At 41.1% G+C, this 15926-nt stretch overlaps 1 protein-coding gene across 3 annotated transcripts in view; it reads left to right on the forward strand.

Moving 5' to 3' along the window:
• Positions 1 to 15663, forward strand: part of nexn (nexilin (F actin binding protein)) — a 32826-nt gene extending 17163 nt beyond the window's left edge. The window contains exons 9-15 of one of the 3 annotated variants that reach the window (XM_017722377.2): positions 1167 to 1361; positions 3208 to 3255; positions 6253 to 6450; positions 7648 to 7869; positions 8004 to 8192; positions 8392 to 8755; positions 15530 to 15663. In XM_017722377.2, coding sequence (XP_017577866.1) covers positions 1167 to 1361; positions 3208 to 3255; positions 6253 to 6450; positions 7648 to 7869; positions 8004 to 8192; positions 8392 to 8755; positions 15530 to 15543 — 1230 coding nt within the window. In that variant the 3' untranslated portion in view covers positions 15544 to 15663. Of the gene's footprint in view, positions 1 to 1166; positions 1362 to 3207; positions 3256 to 6252; positions 6451 to 7647; positions 7870 to 8003; positions 8193 to 8389; positions 8756 to 15529 lie in introns of those variants that run through there. The other 2 variants (XM_017722380.2, XM_017722379.2) reach the window with 2 other exon arrangements.
• Positions 15664 to 15926: the final 263 nt, after the last annotated feature.

Genomic DNA, 15926 nt, shown 5'->3' on the forward strand with positions numbered 1-15926 from the left:
TTAATATTAACCCAGAAGACAGTGTGTTAAATGTGGATTATTTATAGGCTATTAAAGGGATAGTTCAACAAAACACGCTACCATGGCCTTAAATGGCCAGGGCCCGCCAGTGGGCCCAAAGTTTTATTGCACACTTCTATAACCTAAGAATAGCTCAGCCAGTTTGCATGGAATTCCCTGTAATTACTGAATTATAAGCCGTAGTATGTAATACGTCTGTATATAAGGGTTTAAAGCCACTAACATCTTATCTTGATGTATCAGCATAGCGCTAACAGCTGGTTCCTGAGCTCATGCTGTGTGGGGTAAATTAACACTTGCACTATAAACAACACTATTAGCTCTATAATGGGCCAAATGGGCATTTTACAGGAGATGTAAAGCTATATGGCTGATAAGTCCTGTCACTCTCTTCTGACTCTCTCATGTACCATCTTTGGTGGAAACTAGTATCAGTGATTAAAACCAGGCCTATCAGAGTAAAGTGGGTGCAGAGGGGGCAGGGCTCATGCTATGGACACAAATAAACTGAAATTCCTGGGCATTTTTTCCTGAAAAACCTCTAAATTCTAATTGCTGTGATTTTGGGGGTTTATTTCGTTAGAGAGCAGCTATTTAAGCTCTATTTATGAACTTTTTTCTCTGCGCCAACCCAGACAGAGCAGAATAGAACTGGAGCTCTGTACAATCGAGACATTTTTAACATGTGAAGGAAATTTAGGATTGAAAGTCATATTACCCTGAACACGTGCATCGTTGCACGGCTCTACGCTACTCTGGACAAGAGCATCTGCCAAATGCCATAAATGTAAATGTAATCTTGTCTGCCCTACACTAAAAATGTAGCAATTACTCAAATATAGCCCCTGCTATATATGTGGACACAGCTTAACCCCTGAATTAGGATGAGCCATGTCGGCACTGAGACTAATATGACACTAATAGGTCTCATTAAATCTCACTTACTTTTGATCTCTATAATCCTTTTAGCAGCCCGAGATGCACAACATCCAAAAATTTCACATTTAATGTGATGAAAAAGCCACTCACTCTTCAGCCTGTAGAGGTGCATCTCATTAAATATGAATGCAAAGACCATTTAAGTTCATCCCTACCTTACCTTGTAAGTCCACCCCTAACCCCTGTCTTTCCCTGTCCGCTCTCAGCTTTTAGATGAAGATGAGGATGTCCTGCTGGCTGTGATGAGCGCAGAAGCTGGTGCTACACCAGGGAAGTTGACCATCAGCTTTGAGGAGCTGGAAAGGCAGAGACGTGAGGAAGAGCAGAAGAAGAAAGAAGAAGAGGCCAAGCGTCGTTTGGAGGAGGAGAAGAGGCTGTTTGCAGAGGCTCGCAAGAACATGGTACAGCATGATGGAGGATGTAGACCCTGCGCGCTTGTTTGCGTCAGGCCGCCTAGTGTTGCTCTCAACTAGTCTGTCTTAGCGGCGAGAGCTAAACTTAGGCAAACGTAGACTGAATCCGAAACAGCCTTCTAGTCCCTGCAGCGCTTCACGCATAGCTTGAAGTAATGGCTTTTATTTTGTAACAGTGCATTACGTTATATACTGAATTGCCAGTTTATTAGGTTGTAGGTTTACAGTTACAGATTGGTGGCACTGACCTGTTTGGCATGCTAACCAAATTTTTACTTTTCCACTAGGGGGAGTTATTAACATGCAAGTCAGTTTGTGTGCTGCATAGAAAGGGAGGAAACTGGCACAAACCCTCACCAGCACAATGTCAGAAATCATATTTTTTTGCACTCACATGTTTAAAAATGAGAAGTCAAATAGTTTAATACCAACAGGATTTACTCTGTTCACTGTTATTCAGGATTATTCACTATTAATTAAAATGTGACTTTTATTTAATTCAAAAGCACAAAAGCTAAAGATAGCATATAGGAAGAGGAATGCTGGAAGTTGTCTATGCCAGGATCTGGATATCACTCCAGTAAAAGTAGAAGTTCCTCCCTTTAGACCTCCACTTGAGTAAAAGTACTAAAGTACTTACCTTCAAATGTACTTAAGTATAAAGTAAAAGTACTAAAAGAGTAATTCTGGCTCTGATGTCCTGTTATCATTTTTATAACCAGACTGGCTTCATGAACTCATTTCAGGTGAAAGGTTAAACTGCTGTAGGTGACATGCAGATATATTTAAATACCAACATATTTACATATATTTGCATATTTAACCTACAGATTGCAGGCTAAAACACTCCTTATAACTTCAGAGTGAGGCTGTAGGTTAAATATGCAGATATATGTAAATGTGCTGTTTTTTGTGAGTGGATCAGACACAGCAGTGCTGCTGGAGTTGTTAAACACTGTGTCCACTCACTGTCCACTCTATTAGACACTCCTACCTTGTCGGTCCACCTTGTAGATGTAGAGTCAGAGACGACTAGAGGATGTTGGTCATCCTCTAGTGCTTCATCAGTGGTCATAGGACGCTGCCCACAGGACGCTGCCCACAGGACGCTGTAGGCTGGATGTTTTTGGTTGGTGGACTATTCTCAGTCCAGCAGCGACACTGAGGTGTTTAAAAACTCCAGCAGCACTGCTGTGCCTGATCCACTCAGACCAGCACAACACACACTAACACTTCACCACCACGTCAGTGTTACTGCACCGCTGAGAATGATCCACCACCCAAATAATACCTGCTCTGTGAGGGTCCATGGGGGTCCTGACCACTGAAGAACAGGGTAACAGAGTATCAGAGAAACAGATGGACTACAGTCTGTAACTGTAGAACTACAGAGTGCAGCTATACAGTAAGTGGAGCTGATAAAGTGGACAGTGAGCGTAGAAACAAGGAGGTGGTCAGGATGTTATGCCTGATCGGTGTGTGTCTACTCACACTAAGACCTCTAGGAGAACAGGATGGCATTTTTGTCTACTAATAATAACATCTCAAAGAATGAGCTATTTGAGAAAAACATGTCGGGACCCTTGATATGATCATAACTTATAAGAGTGTTGTTGCATGATGGATGTATGCTCTGCTTCATAACTCATCATCTGAGCACACGTTAGACATTTCCCAGCTAACACTGTATTACCTGATTACTGTCTTAACACCAGTAGAAGACTATTGATCCAGCAGATCAGTAATGTAGATGAACACATGATTATGAAAGTGTGCTCAAATGGCGTTCCTGCAATGCTTCTCTGTTCTGCTTTTTTGAATTGTGTCTTCAAAGAGCCCATCCCAGGATCAGGAAAATATGACCCCGTTTGGAGAAGGAGAAGTAAGGAATCCTTTCAAATGAACATTGTTACACTGTGAAATTCAGACAATTCAGGCAAATCCGGGAACTCTCACTTAGTTCTGCAAAAAAGGTGCACAGGAAGCCCATTTTAGGCACATCCGTAGAAAACAGGCATGAATAGTGTTGAATAGAATAAGTAATGTTTTATAATAATGACTGTCATTTATACAACCCTAATTCCAAAAACGTGTAAAATGTAAATAAATGTAAATTAAAACAGAATGCAATGACCTGCTATAAGGGTCCAGCCTGCACCACCTGCTGCCAGCAGAGGGCATCGGTGGCAAGGCGCCATGGACTAATCAGACTAACCTGACACACTTGTGAACTGTTTGTCACACCTTTGTAGAGGGGTGACCAGTATGGTACCTAGTCTTTGAAAAGAAAAGAAATTGCCTCAAAAAAAAAATAAAAAATCCAAGCCATGAAAAAATGTGTTTGCTCCTTGAAGGGCAAACTGGCTAAACCTACAACTGACCTTCCTCTCACAATCACAGAGGAAGTGTCTTGTTTTCTGTTCATCTATTGTTTCACCTTTCTCTAACTCAGCCTTTGTTTGAGGATGCTGTGTTTGGTGTTTCCTTGGTTTGCCATTCTTTCCTGCCCCCTCATTTCTGCCTTCCTTGAGGTGCTTTACCCGTGGTCTCCTGTGCACCCCAGTGGCGCAGCGGTAGTGCCGCGGACTGCCGACCATTTCAGCGGTGGTTTGAGCATCACTAGCAACGTTAGACACGCGCTTCGTTGCCCCCCTATATCTCCTTACTCTTCTTTTTTCTGGGTTTCAGTTCTGCACTTGGGTCTGCCTCCCTGCCGTCCCATAACACCTGCAAATCTCATAGACCCATATTTTATTCACTATAGAACATAGAACACATATGAGACGTTGAAAGTGAGACATTTTACCATTTCATGAAAAACATTAACTCGTTTAGAACTTGATGGCAGCAACACGTCTCTAAAAGGTTGGCACAGGGTCGTGTCCACCGCTGTACAGCATCCCCTCTTCTTTAACAGTCCAGTCTGTAAATGTCTGGGAAGTGAGGAGACCAACTGCTGGAGTTTTGGGAGAGGAATGTTGTCCCATTCTTGTCTGATGTAGGATTCTAACTGCTCAGTTCTGGCTCTTCCTGCTGGGTTTCTCATTTCATGATGAGCTAAATGTTTTCTATTGGTGAAAGATCTGGACTGCAGGTGGGTCAGTTCAGCACCTGGACTCTTCTACTGTGAAGCCATGCTGTTGTGATGGATGCAGTATGTGGTTTAGCATCGTCTTTCTGAAAAATACAATGAAATATATTACCTGAAAAAGACGCCATCTGGATGGCAGAATATGATGTTCGAAAACTGACGTGTTCGAACATCATATGTTCGAAAGCATTGACGTGTAAGCTGCCCATAGGCACTAATGCAGCCCCAGACCATCAGAGATGCAGGCTTTCACTGTGATAACAAGCTGGATGGCCCCTCTCCTCTTGAGTCCGTAGGACATGGCGTCTGTGGTTTCCAAAAAGAATTTCAAATTTTGATTAATCTGACCACAGAGCAGTTTCCACTTTACCTCAGTCCATTTAAAATGAGCTTTGGCCCAGAGAAGATGGCAGTGTTTCTGGATTTAACTTGCATTTGTGGATTGCAAACTGCGTTCGCAGACAATGATTTCTGGAAGAGTTTCTGAGCCAAAGCAATGATTTCCTGTACAGAATCATGCCCGTTTTTAATGAGGTGCCGCCTGAGTGCCCGAAGATCATGAGCGTCCAGTACGGACCGTCAACCTTGTCCCTTGCCTACAGGGATTTCTCCAGAATCTCTAAATCTTTTGATGATATTATGCACTGTAGGTGGTGGGATATTCAAAGTCTTCACAATTTTTTGTTGAGGAACATTTCTCTGAAATTGTTCCACAATTTTTAGTCGCAGATTTTCATAGATTGGTGAACCTCTGAGAGTCATGTGAGTTAGTTGCTAATTGCTTCTGTTTTTTTTTTATTAGTACCACTTACTTTTCCATCATTTTGTTGCCCCTGTCCCAACTTTGTTGAGATGAGTTGCTGTGATCAACTTCATGAAATGGTAAAATGTCTCACTTTCAACATCTGATATGTGTTCTATGTTCTGCTGTGAATAAAATATGGGTCTGTGAGATTCGCAAATCATTGCATTCTGGTTTTATTTACATTTATTTACATTTTACACAGCATTCCAGCTGTTTTGGAATTGAGGTTGTAAATCAAACTCATGTTTGTGTGATTCTATATATTGATTTTGCTTTCTAAGATTCACAGTTTCAAGTCCAAGGCTGACAGGTGCTGCATGCACAGTTGAAACTGATCAGGGGAATTCCACTGATGTTTCAAAATGTCTGCACAATTCAGTGTTTAAGATGCAAGAAAAGTCCTTCACATTGGCTTGATGTGGAATTAAGTCAGATGCCTTACAGAGGAGATCAGTGGTGGTGATGGGAACCAGGGATCGCCGTGTCTACAACACAAATATAGACATTTTTTTTATGGAATGTTGATGGTAAAATACTGGACAATCTGAAAAATTACATTTTCTTTGTGAACTATTTTGCCTCACAACGCCCTGCTATGTATTTCTCCACCGTGAAAGGATTTTAAAAAATATTTTAGGTAACAAAAAAAAAAAACTAAACTATCATAAAATAACGAGAGTCTCAGTCATCAGGCTGTGAATTCACAATTCATTATTCATGTAGGAACCTTCTGTGAGGAGCTTTTAGAGGTGGACATCAGGTTCCTATCAAAACTACTGTGAACAGTTCTGACTCTGTAAGTTTCTCTAGAATGGAGCATTTCACACCAAACCGCTCTGAACTGCTCTGTTTACATCTCAATCGTTTAATTTTTCAGACATTTTGAAAAAACGGGTGGAATTCCCCTTTAAATTGCATGAAACTGCATGAGTGACATTACACGAACAGAATAATTATTCCTTTGTGTTCTGTTGCGCCTGCAGGTTCTGGATGAGGCCGACGAAGGCCTGGTGAGGAGTGAGTCACAGGAAGCAATGCATCCTGGGAAACTGGAAATCAACTTCGAAGAGATGATGAGGATGAAGGAGGAGGAGGAGAGGAAGAGGAAGCAGGAGGCACGGCGTGAAAAAATGGAAATGGAGAAGAAACAGTTTGAGCAGCTGCGGCAGGAGATGGGAGAGGTGAGCACTGTGCACCAACCACATCGAGACTGATTAACATGCGGTTTAAATGCCCTCAAGGTAGCTGAGCTCTCAAAGTCACCGAATGGAAGCTGATGTGCTCTGCATGTCCAGCTTTTCCCTGGAAATCAAGGGTTTGATTTGATACTGTGATGATTTGACTGCCTTGAGAGCGTCAGTGAGGTCATGGTACTGATGTTGGATGGTCAGTTCTGGATCATCTCAAAGGTATTGGATGGAACTCTGTCATTTCAGAGAACACAGTTCCACTGCTCCACAGCTCAGGCCTGGCTTTCTACTGTACTGTACTGTTTATAATATTGACATTTCATTTACACAGAAATGTAGAAGTGTTTGATGAGTAGCTGTATTTAAATTAAAGCATATTTCAGGATTAGAATCAGAATCTTTATGAAGTCGTTCCTCTTGGTGCAGGTGTCAATAATAAATTTAAATTTAATAAATTGAGAAAAATGTATGTTATATCATATTATATATACACCATATGGCCAAAGGTCTGCGTAAAACCTCCTAATTCTTGAGTTCAGGTGTTTTAGCCCCACCCCCTGCAACACAAACAGGTACAAACAGTATAAATGCTCCCTCAAAGGTGCAGCAGTGGTTTTCAGGTCTGATTATGAACCTTAAATCAGTTTTTCCAGGTGAAACGTTCGTATTTATACCTTTTCATAACCAAATGTTTTAAAACAGAACAGTAAAATAAAAGCCTGGAGAGGAGACGGAGTGTGTGGGGCCAGTACAGCTTAGAACATATCAGGTTACACTTTACTGTAGGGTGCTGTTCATAAGGCTACATGACACCTACATAAGGTTGTCATTACAACTGACATAACCCTACATAACTGCCTATAAATGCTTGTTCCAAGAAGCGTCATTCGCTATAAAGGTTACATTTGCCAATTTTCATCAAAGTCAGCTAAAGTAGCCTTTATGACAGATGACGTCTGGTGTAATAAGCATTTATACACAGTTATGTAGGGTTATGTCAGTTGTAATGACAACCTAATGTAGGTGTCATGTAGCCTTATGAACAGCACCCTATAGTAAAGTGTTACCAAATATCACTTCAGTGGATTATGGTATGCTTTCATACAAAACAGGTAAAATACATAGTCTGTGCTGCACTTCAGAACATGTATGCATTGTTGTCCAACTGTACTGTACTGTGGCCTTCAGGAGGAGATCAACGAGACCACGGAGGTGGTGAGCACAGAGTACGAAGAGCTGACCAAGCTGAAGAGAACCGGCTCAATCCAGGCCAAGAACCTGAAAGTCAAGTTTGAGAAGATCAAGCAGCTGACTGAGGAGGAGATTCAGAAGAAGATCGAGGAGGAGCGAGCGAGGAGGAAAGCTGTAGATGAGGAGATCAAAGAGAGAGAAGCCGAGCGCTGCGTGGAGGTAGGAGCCAGCGGGATTTCTCGCTTAGCGCTGAAATAAGAGCCACGTCTGAATCAAAACGTAACAAAGGTCGTCTCATTGTAGTTGTTTCGTGGACGGACACAATAGACAGTCTGTGGTTTTATGCCCCATAGGACGAGGACGAAGACAAAAGAAGTCCCGTCAAAGTGGAGGACGCTCCGTTTAAACAGAAAGTGGACATGCGCGCTCGGTTCGAACAGATGGCCAAAGCGAGGGAAGAAGAGGAGAGGAGGAGGATTGAGGAGCAGAAGCTGCAGAGGATGCAGTTTGAGCAGCAGGAGATCGACGCCGCTCTGCAAAAAGTAAACCTCTCCTGGGCTGCTTTGTTTAAGAGCTAATCGCCGGACTCCTTCGGACACTGCTGTTTGTGCATGACGCTGTTAATGCATGGGGCGGTTAATGCATGACCAGAGCTGCGTGGGGTGTACCACTTTGCTTTGCCCTTTTGTTTTTCCTGGGTCGATCACAAAACGTGAAACGCTTTGTCGTGTGTCTTGTCAGAAAAGGGAGGATGATGAAGAGGACGAGGGAAGCATCGTCAATGGCTCAGCGGCCTACGAGGACGAAGAAGACCAGGGCAGGTCAGGCGCCCCATGGTTCAAGAAGCCTCTGAAGAACCAGTCCGTGGTGGACTCTGAGCCTGTCCGGTTTACAGTGAAGATCACGGGAGAGCCCAAGCCGGAGGTCACCTGGTGGTTCGAGGGCGAGATGCTGCCGGACTCTGAGGACTATCAGTACATAGAGAGAGGGGAGACGTACTGCCTCTACCTGCCCGAGACCTTCCCCGAGGACGAGGGAGAGTACATGTGCAAGGCCGTGAACAGCCGGGGGACGGCCGCCAGCACCTGCATCCTCACCATCGAAAGTAAGCAGCCGCTGTGCTCCACTAACCCACCGCGTGCCAGGCCTGGCGTCAGGGGGTTATTGCCACACCAACTCCCTCTTCATACCCTACTAACAACAATCATTACTGATTTAAATGGGAATTCCACTGATTTTTCAAAACTTCTGCTTAACTCAATCGTGGAGATGTAAGTAAAGTCATCCCAAGTGGTTTGGTGTGAGTAACCGAGTCAGTCACTGAGTCAGAAAAGTTCACAGTGGTGGTGATGGGAACCAGATGTCCTATTATCTCTAAAAGCTCCCTCACAGAAAGGTACAGAGCCAATGATATGTGCTGAAGGAAGGTACAGTGGTAAAAGAATATAGATATGCAAGCATAATATGACAGACAGACAGACAGACAGACAGACAGACAGACAGACAGAAAGGGAAGTTGCAGTGTTTCAGTAGCAACACATATAGACACAGATAGAAGTTAAAGTACAAGAGAAATAAAATAAAAATATCTCTATTTGCATATTTTCATGGCATATGAGACAGATTTGTTGTATTTACATGATAGCAGGCACTGAGTGGTATGAGGTAAACTAAAGGCACATATTATAGACATGACTAACTCAGAGTTGCATCAGTTTTACAGTGTGTGTCGTTACAGTGGTAGTTATGATATTTTACACAGTGTGTATTAAAGAGGAGATATAGTGATGTGGTTCAGCTCAGTTCAGACGGCAGAAGATCAGTACTGTCTCTGCAGTAATATCCATACATACAGAGTGAGTAGAGAGTGTACAGTGAGGTGGGAAGTAGTGAATAGTGCAGTTATAGACTGTGCAAATATGAATAGTGCAGTTATAGACTGTGCAAATATGAATAGTGCAGTTATAGACTGTGCAAATATCAGTATTGCAGTAATAGACTGTGCAAATATCAATAGTGCAGTAATAGACTGTGCAAATATCAATAGTGCAGTAATAGACTGTGCAAATATCAATAGTGGAGTAATAGACTGTGCAAATATCAATAGTGCACTTATAGACTGTGCAAATATCAATAGTGCAGTAATAGACTGTGCAAATATGAATAGTGCAGTTATAGACTGTGCAAATATCAGTATTGCAGTAATAGACTGTGCAAATATCAATAGTGCAGTAATAGACTGTGCAAATATCAATAGTGCAGTAATAGACTGTGCAAATATCAATAGTGGAGTAATAGACTGTGCAAATATCAATAGTGCACTTATAGACTGTGCAAATATCAATAGTGCAGTAATAGACTGTGCAAATATCAATAGTGGAGTAATAGACTGTGCAAATATCAATAGTGCAGTTATAGACTGTGCAAATATCAATAGTGCAGTAATAGACCGTGCAAATATGAATAGTGTAGTTATAGACTGTGCAAATATGAATAGTGCAGTAATAGACTGTGCAAATATGAATAGTGCAGTTATAGACTGTGCAAATATGAATAGTGCAGTAATAGACTGTGCAAATATCAGTAGTGCAGTTATAGACTGTGCAAATATCAATAGTGCAGTAATAGACTGCAAATATCAATAGTGGAGTAATACTGTGCAAATATGAATAGTGCAGTTATACACTGTGCAAATATCAGTAGTGCAGTAATAGACTGTGCAAATATCAATAGTGCAGTTATAGACTGTGCAAATATGAATAGTGCAGTAATAGACTGTGCAAATATGAATAGTGCAGTAATAGACTGTGCAAATATCAATAGTGCAGTTATAGACTGTGCAAATATCAATAGTGCAGTTATAGACTGTGCAAATATGAATAGTGCAGTAATAGACTGTGCAAATATCAATAGTGCAGTTATAGACTGTGCAAATATCAATAGTGCAGTAATAGACTGCAAATATGAATAGTGCAGTAATAGACTGTGCAAATATCAATAGTGCAGTTATAGACTGTGCAAATATCAGTATTGCAGTAATAGACTGTGCAAATATCAATAGTGCAGTAATAGACTGTGCAAATATCAATAGTGCAGTAATAGACTGTGCAAATATCAATAGTGGAGTAATAGACTGTGCAAATATCAATAGTGCACTTATAGACTGTGCAAATATCAATAGTGCAGTAATAGACTGTGCAAATATCAATAGTGGAGTAATAGACTGTGCAAATATCAATAGTGCAGTTATAGACTGTGCAAATATCAATAGTGCAGTAATAGACCGTGCAAATATGAATAGTGCAGTTATAGACTGTGCAAATATGAATAGTGCAGTAATAGACCGTGCAAATATGAATAGTGCAGTTATAGACTGTGCAAATATGAATAGTGCAGTAATAGACTGTGCAAATATCAGTAGTGCAGTAATAGACTGTGCAAATATCAATAGTGCAGTTATAGACTGTGCAAATATGAATAGTGCAGTAATAGACTGCAAATATCAATAGTGGAGTAATACTGTGCAAATATGAATAGTGCAGTTATACACTGTGCAAATATCAGTAGTGCAGTAATAGACTGTGCAAATATCAATAGTGCAGTTATAGACTGTGCAAATATGAATAGTGCAGTAATAGACTGTGCAAATATCAATAGTGCAGTTATAGACTGTGCAAATATCAATAGTGCAGTTATAGACTGTGCAAATATGAATAGTGCAGTAATAGACTGTGCAAATATCAATAGTGCAGTTATAGACTGTGCAAATATCAATAGTGCAGTAATAGACTGCAAATATGAATAGTGCAGTAATAGACTGTGCAAATATGAATAGTGCAGTTATACACTGTGCAAATATCAGTAGTGCAGTAATAGACTGTGCAAATATGAATAGTGCAGTAATAGACTGTGCAAATATCAATAGTGCAGTTATAGACTGTGCAAATATCAATAGTGCAGTTATAGACTGTGCAAATATCAATAGTGCAGTAATAGACTGCAAATATCAATAGTGCAGTAATAGACTGTGCAAATATGAATAGTGCAGTTATAGACTGTGCAAATATGAATAGTGCAGTTATACACTGTGCAAATATCAGTAGTGCAGTAATAGACTGTGCAAATATGAATAGTGCAGTTATAGACTGTGCAAATATCAGTAGTGCAGTAATAGACTGTGCAAATATCAATAGTGCAGTTATAGACTGTGCAAATATCAATAGTGCAGTTATAGACTGTGCAAATATGAATAGTGCAGTTATAGACTGTGCAAATATCAATAGTGCAGTTATACACTGTGCAAATATCAATAGTGCAGTTATGGACTGTGCAAATATGAATAGTGCAGTTATACACTGTGCAAATATGAATAGTGCAGTAATAGACTGTGCAAATATCAGTAGTGCAGTTATAGACTGTGCAAATATCAATAGTGCAGTAATAGACTGTGCAAATATGAATAGTGCAGTTATAAACTAGGATATAAAGTACAGTTACAGTGCAGTGAGAGCAAAGAAGCAGTTAAAGTGACGGTGTGAAGTTCAGCAGGGTCACAGCCTCAGGGAAGAAGCTCTTCCTGGGCCCACTGGTGCGGAAGCATAGGCTTCTGTAACACCTGCCAGATGGGAGGAGGGTAAAAATTCCTGGTTAGGATGGGAAACGTCCTTGATGATGTTCCTGCCCTGCCCAGGCAGCACTTATGGAAAATGGAATTATTCTCAATGGAGGGTAACTGGTGATGAATACACTGCCTGATGTCAGAGACTATTGTCTATTGTTGTTTTACAATAGTTTAGGGATATTTTGTTTTACCTAAAATTTTATAAATCCATTCCTGGTGGAGGCATACGTGCAGGGTGTTATACGGCAAAATAGTTCCCAAAGAAAACTTAATTTTTTAAAGATTTCCCACTATTTTGCCATCAAAAACATTATATATAAAAACACATGTACACCTTAAAAAAGATGGTCTTGAAATGGAAAGAAATTTGAAAAGAAAATGGGTCTAGATGGAACCATGAACACCTAAAGAACCCTTTGCACAATAAAATGGTTCTTAACAACAGGAAATGGTTCTTCAGATTGATGGAGAGCCTACCTGATGCCTGAGACACTGTTTGAAATGGTTTTGAAAGAAAAGAACTAGAAATTGTGCACTAAATTCATGTTAATTACAGTTTGTTATGTTAATTTAAGTGAGGATGTAATAACTTCAGTATAGCATGTAATTTGACCAGGGGCGTCCAAACTTTGAACTGTAGTCCATCTGTTTCTCTGATTCTCTGTTACCCTGTTCTTCAGCGGTCAGGACCCCCATGGACCCTCACAGAGCTGTCGTCTCTGACTTTACATCTACAAGGTGGAGAGACAAAGTAGGAGTGTCTAATAGAGTGGACAGTGAGTGGACACAGTGTTTAAAACCTCCAGCAGCACTGCTGTGCCTGATCCACTCAGACCAGCACAACACACACTAACACACCACCACCACGTCAGTGTTACAGCAGTGCTGAGAATGATCCACCACCCAAATTGTACCTGCTCTGTGAGGGTCCATGGGGGTCCTGAGCACTGAAGAACAGGGTAACAGAGTATCAGAGAAACAGATGGACTACAGTCTGTAACTGTAGAACTACAGAGAGCAGCTATACAGTAAGTGGAGCTGATAAAGTGGACAGTGAGGGTAGAAACAAGGAGGTGGTCAGGATGTTCTGCCCGATTGATGTAAACACTGTGAAGAAATTCGAGTCTAAGTTTTTCTACAATTAACTATTTCACACCAAACCACTCTGAATGACTCTGTTTACATCTCAACCACTGAATTATATAGAAATGTGAAAAATCAGTCGAATTTCTTATTAATCTGTTGTGTCTTTATTAATAATATTTAATACAAATGCTTAAATTAGGTTATGTGTCATTTTGACTAACTATAATAAATATGAATGACATCTCTGAAAGGGTATTATGGCCAATTTCACACACTTTTATTGTGGCAGCTCCTTTGATGCCTCCTCTAATTTAGTCGGGTTCCCTATGATAGGGGTTCTCAGCTCTGGGAATCCACTGTTTTAAGGATTCTCTGCTCCAGCTCAGGTGCACCTGATCCAACTTTGCAGCTAATTATAAGACTTCCATGAGTTGGATGGGGTGTGAATGAGCAGGGAACAGCTGGAACTGTACTAAGCAGGACTAGAGTTGAGAACCTCTGTTCTAGGTTGCTGTAGCTACATAGAGTAGCCACACATACTGTTGGGGCATGATTCTGTTTGATAACATCACCAATATGGATATCAGACGATTTGAAATTGCAGCTTCCAAGCAATCCAGCAATCCAGCTCAGTCACATGTTGAAGAAACCACCAGCAGCAGCGCAGAGATTTTGATTGGTAGACGTTACGACTTACAGATAAACACTATACGTCCAAATGCATCTGGGCTCCAATAAAGACTAACTTATATAAAGTTATGAAGCCCCCCAGCACTGGGCTGTGGAGCAGTGGAACTGGGTTCTGTGGAGTGATGGAGCTCCATCCAACACCTCTGGGATGAGTCTGTGATCCAGAACTGACCATCCAACATCAGCACCCGACCTCACTAACGCTCAATCAACTTCTCACAGCAATGCTCCAACATCTACACACTTAAAAACGATGGCTCTTCAAGGGTTCTCTAGTAACGAAGACCATTCTAAATAGAACCATGAACATTCAAAGAAACCTTTCCATGATTAAAGGGTTCCTGGCATCGAATGTGCTGTAGATGGTTCTATATTTTTGAAAAATTCCGTTTGGCACCAAAAAGGGTTCTGCTGTAAAGAGCCTGACGCCGTAACAACAAAAGAACCCTTTTTGGTGCCAGATAGAACCCTTTTTTCGAAAAAATGCTATGTAGAACCATCTACAGCACCTTCTCCGTCAAAAAAATGGTTTTATATAGAACAATGAACATTCAAAGAACACTTTCCATGATTAAAGGCGTTCTTCACACTGATGGAGAATGTGCTGTCGATGGTTCTAAATTTCTGAAAAGGGTTCTATTTGGCATCAAAAATGGTTCTTCTATTGTAACAAGTCTAACATGGTGACAATGGAAGTAGAACCCTTTTTGGTGCTACACAGAACCATTTTCAAAAACGTTCTATATAGAACCATCGACAGCGCATTCCCAATCAAAGAATTGGTTCTATATACAACTATAAGCACTCAAAGAACCCTCTGTGCGATTAAAAGGTTCTTTGCGTCATTAAATTGTTCTTCTTCAGATTGAGGAAGAATGTGATGGTTCTATATAACCAAAAAGGGTTCTTCTATAGTTACAATGTCAACAATAGCAGAACCCGTTTTTGGTGCTATGTTGAACCACTTTCATAAAGGTTCAACGTAGAACCATCTACACCATATTCTCAATCTGAAGAATCCGTTCATGATGCAAAGGAGCTTTTGATCATGGAATGTGTTCTTTGAATGCTCGTGCTTCTATATGGAACCATGTTCTTTACTAAAGAACCCCGGAAGAACCTTTTTATGTGTGCAGTGTGAAGCCTTCCTAGAAGAGTCGAGGCTGTTGCTGCAGCAAAGAGAGGCAAACTCACTATTAACACCCTTCATTTCAGTAGAAATAGCTGGAGGTGTCCACAGACTTTTGGCCACTTAGTCTACCATGAGGCCCTTTGCGCGCTGGACCCTCTTCCAGTGGATGTAAGCGGTCCTGCTCATGGTTTGGGTTGGTTCTGGTGCCGGGCCTGCAGCACGCTCGTTTCTCTCCACCTCGTACTAACAGCAAGCGGACTGCATGCCCTCATCCTCACCTGCCTGGTTCCTCTGCCTCAGGCTCATGACTGTCCATTTATCTCTCTCTCTGTCTGTCTCTCTTTTTCCAGCGGAGGACTACTGACGCGCTCCTTTCCCCCCTTCCGGAACTTTCCCCTGTCTTCTTTTTCTGGTTTTTCCTTTTGTAATAAGTTCATATTTCACAGTAGGGCCAAAAATAATAATAAAAAATACCGCAGAGGAAGTGAGCTGTATTTTTTTCACCATTCCTCCAAGAATATACGCTCGGCGATGAAGTGCAAGACGTTGTTTACATGCGAAGGCTGCACTCGCTGTCGGCAACTTTTAAGTGTTTGGGATGAATTTGTGCCAAAACAGACAAACTGTCCCCACGAGCTGTTATAACACTTCTAAGACATTCATTTTCACTTAAAAACTCAGACTGTTTCTCATGTGTTAACATGAGTCAGCTGGACATCCACAGACGGTTCTTCAAGGGTTCTTTAG

The sequence above is a fragment of the Pygocentrus nattereri genome, chromosome 28 (assembly GCF_015220715.1).
Source record: "Pygocentrus nattereri isolate fPygNat1 chromosome 28, fPygNat1.pri, whole genome shotgun sequence".
Lineage (NCBI taxonomy): Eukaryota > Metazoa > Chordata > Actinopteri > Characiformes > Serrasalmidae > Pygocentrus > Pygocentrus nattereri.